Source organism: Hylaeus anthracinus, unplaced genomic scaffold, assembly GCF_026225885.1.
Source record: "Hylaeus anthracinus isolate JK02 unplaced genomic scaffold, UHH_iyHylAnth1.0_haploid 11978, whole genome shotgun sequence".
Taxonomy (NCBI): domain Eukaryota; kingdom Metazoa; phylum Arthropoda; class Insecta; order Hymenoptera; family Colletidae; genus Hylaeus; species Hylaeus anthracinus.
In genome coordinates, this window is record NW_026534326.1 from 2,460,011 (window position 1) to 2,463,533 (window position 3,523).

Genomic DNA, 3,523 nt, shown 5'->3' on the forward strand with positions numbered 1-3,523 from the left:
GATTTGCGTAAAAAGTGGTATATTATAGTTTTTGTGGTCCATGATTATGAATCTGACGACAAATTCTCAACAAATGTTTGCAACCTGTGTTTCAGAATTTTTTTGTGAATTTTCAATGAAATCTCACGGACAAATTAATGAATTAATTCCAAAGATAGGCATCCAATGCACGAATGCAGTTCCCCAACGGTGAAAACGTTGCTCAGACCTTGCTAATATCGAACGCTTTTTCTGTGCCATATTTCGTAGAAAACTCGTAAACTGTTTTTTGCATCGCGGTACATGAAACGCCGGCAGAGAGTGGAAGCCACCCTTCGGCGAGTGTTAAAAGTGCTACGCCGGCACAAAGGGGGGACACTCCCTTCAACGAGCATCAAAAGCAGCGCGCTGGAAGGTCTTCCCGACGACGAGCTGAAACTCGATGAGTTAAGTTTCAAGATTTTGCAATATGGTTCATTCTTCATCGCGATCCAAATTGATAAGAATTGACAATAAGAATTAGTAAGAATTGATCGAAATTAATTAATATTGATCGATAGTGACCGAAATTGAACTGAACTGATCAAAATAGATAAAAATTGATGAAAACTGATAACAATAGTTAAACTGTCAATTGGTTGATTGTGAATTGAGTAATTTTGTTACAATAAATTACACATTTCATTTGATATTGGTATTTTGTTATGCATTCATATATTGGTGACTAAAGCTGAGATTTCGAATTAAAATTGATAAAAATTGATACGAATTGATGGGAATTGAGAAGAATTGATGGGAATTGAGAAGAATTGATAGGTATTGATAAAAATTGATACGAATTGATAGGAATTGAGAAGAATTGATGGATATTGATAAAAATTGATAAAAATTGATACGAATTGATAGGAATTGAGAAGAATTGATAGGTATTGATAAAAATTGATAAAAATTGATACGAATTGATAGGAATTGAGAAGAATTGATAGGTATTGATAAAAATTGATACGAATTGATAGGAATTGAGAAGAATTGATAGGTATTGATAAAAATTGATAAAAATTGATACGAATTGATAGGAATTGAGAAGAATTGATAGGTATTGATAAAAATTGATAGGAATTGATGAATAATGATTAAAATAGAACTGACCTGACCAAAATAGATCAAAATCAAAATGAATCGAGTAAAACAATCGATACGAATTGGTAAAAATTGATGAAAATTGTCTCTTGTCAATAATATCCACCCACTACTCGTGTCAACTACTGATCAATAATGATCCATATCGCTCGATTGAATCGCTTCCAAACGACTCACGTATCTCGCCGTCACCGAACTCGATTCCGACGTCCAAGGAGTCGAAGGGGTCGTTTACCCCCTCGCCCTGAAGGATCTCGTTACAACGAGCATGCATATACATATATCACGGAAGCGAAAAGGGTACTCACTTTTCTGCGGCCGCAGCAGAGCATGGCCGCTGTGCTGCAGCTGCGGCGAGCCGTCGACGAGAGTTGAGGCTGATGACAGACGTAGCTGAGCCGTGCGCCCCCTTCCCACTGCAGCTGCAACACACGCACCTGCAGCTGCACCTGCTCCCGCTCCCGCTGCCCTTGACCGACACCGACTCGACCACCGTACTTGATGCGCACGTGTTTTCGCCACTGCATGAGTTCGGTGAGTCATACCCTCTTCCTGAAATCAATAAGAATTGATGAAAATTCATCAGAATTGATAAAAAGTGACAAAAATTGGGACAAATTTATCAAAATTAATTGATATTGTTCTGAACCGATCAAAATAGATCAAAATTAAAATGAAATTGATAAAAAAAGTGATCACACTCGAAACAGACCTAGCACGAAAAATTGATCAAAGTTGATGAAAACTGATAAAAATTGATTAATGCTGACAAAGTCTTCGAGATCTTCACGCGTTTCCGCCGCGATGCGGCAATATGGTAAGCAATCAATGTCACTTAACACGTCGCCGTTACTAAAAGGTTTCCAAGGGTGTTACCGTTCGGCTAATGCACCTTCCTAGCAAAGTACCCACGTAGTCGCAAATTTTTGGCGAAACTAAGGACGCCAGAAGTTACTTCCCTTCGAGAAACGAGGACGAAACGATCGATACGCGCCGAGGGAGAGCATCCACTAGTTTAGAGTGTTCCCAGCGCACGCCAAATGTCTCTGTAATCTCCACTGGTGCTCCTCCAACACCAAAACCATGAGGACTGTATAAGGAGATCCAACTCCATACGAAAGTTACTAGAAGACTGTTATCAAAATCCCGAGCTTCAAGTTATGAATATTTCGTCCACTCGCGGCGCTAGACTACGATATATACAGGGTGTCCCAAAAATGTTGGAAGTTCTTGAATGAGGTGGTTCGGGAGGTGATTTGAAACAACTTTTTCCTTAGCGAAAATGTTGTCCGAGGCTTCGTTGAGGAGATATTAACGGAAAACACGGACCAATCAGAGCGCGAGTATGCCGATGGAGCGGTCGCGGTAGCGTATGAGCTCGGCCGCCTAACGCGTAGCCACGCCTACTGCTGGCGCTCCACCGCCATACTCGCGCACTGATTGGTCAGTGTTTTCCGTTAATATCTCCTTAACGAAGCCTCGGACAACATTTTCGCTAAGGAAAAAGTTGTTTCAAATCACCTCCCGAACCACCCTTTTCAAGGTGTTACAACATTTTTGGGACACCCTGTATATACAAGGTGGAGATGATTTCAAATAACTTTTTCCTTGGCGAAAATGTTGTCCGAGGTTTCGTTAAGGAGATATTCGTTAGGATAGAGCTCAGTGGTTTAATCCCCATCTAGGGATATTTTAGCGTTTCATTGGAGGTTGGTATTGCAAGGTAAAAAAATGGCGGGAAAATATTTCTAGACAAACTAGAGTTTTAAACATACGAATGGAAATTAATTAGACAGAATTAATTAATTGATACGGAATCTCTGCACCTGGTATTAAGAATTCATATGGAGTGGGTTGGGGAATCGGAAAGAATTTAAAATCGATACATCGGCGGCCATGTTTATTTGTGAAAGAAGGAAACCTGGTGTGGACTGAGAAATAACTGGGGAAAAACGATGCGAAATGTGGAACGAGACCATTGGGTGTACGCGTTACTTGCCCAAATTGAAATCACTCGATCATTTGGGAAGGATGGGCTTCCACGGGCCATTAATAAATTAACAGCCCCGCCGTATCGACTGGGAAATTGCAGCATCGGGTCAGTAGATATATCCACCCGTATCTCGCGTGAAACTTTCATATTTGATGAAGTGAACTCATTTCTTTCCCTAGAAGACATTATTTATTCTTTGTTTGCTCAGAATCCATCAATAAAAAGACATAGGCTTCAGGAATTTTTTTAGGAGAAACTAACACAGTCAAACCAATCATTTACACCTAAAATTTATCAATTTTTCAGTGATGTGCATGAATTTTTCCAAAGAAATTCTCTCAGTGGAGGTTAGGTTACCGTGTCGTGGGAATCAAGCTTGTCACGAGGATTTTCCAAAACCAGAAATTCCAG

The 3,523-nt window shown here is 40.1% G+C and overlaps 1 protein-coding gene across 1 annotated transcript in view; it reads right to left on the reverse strand.

Annotated features, from left to right (window-relative positions):
- The window catches only part of LOC128896864 (rho GTPase-activating protein 100F), a 47,632-nt gene that overhangs the window by 38,857 nt on the left and 5,252 nt on the right, over positions 1-3,523 (reverse strand). Inside the window, exon 3 of the mRNA XM_054160394.1 lies at positions 1,428-1,671. Within this exon, the coding sequence (XP_054016369.1) occupies positions 1,428-1,646 (219 nt within the window). The 5' untranslated portion in view covers positions 1,647-1,671. The remainder of the gene's footprint in view (positions 1-1,427; positions 1,672-3,523) is intronic.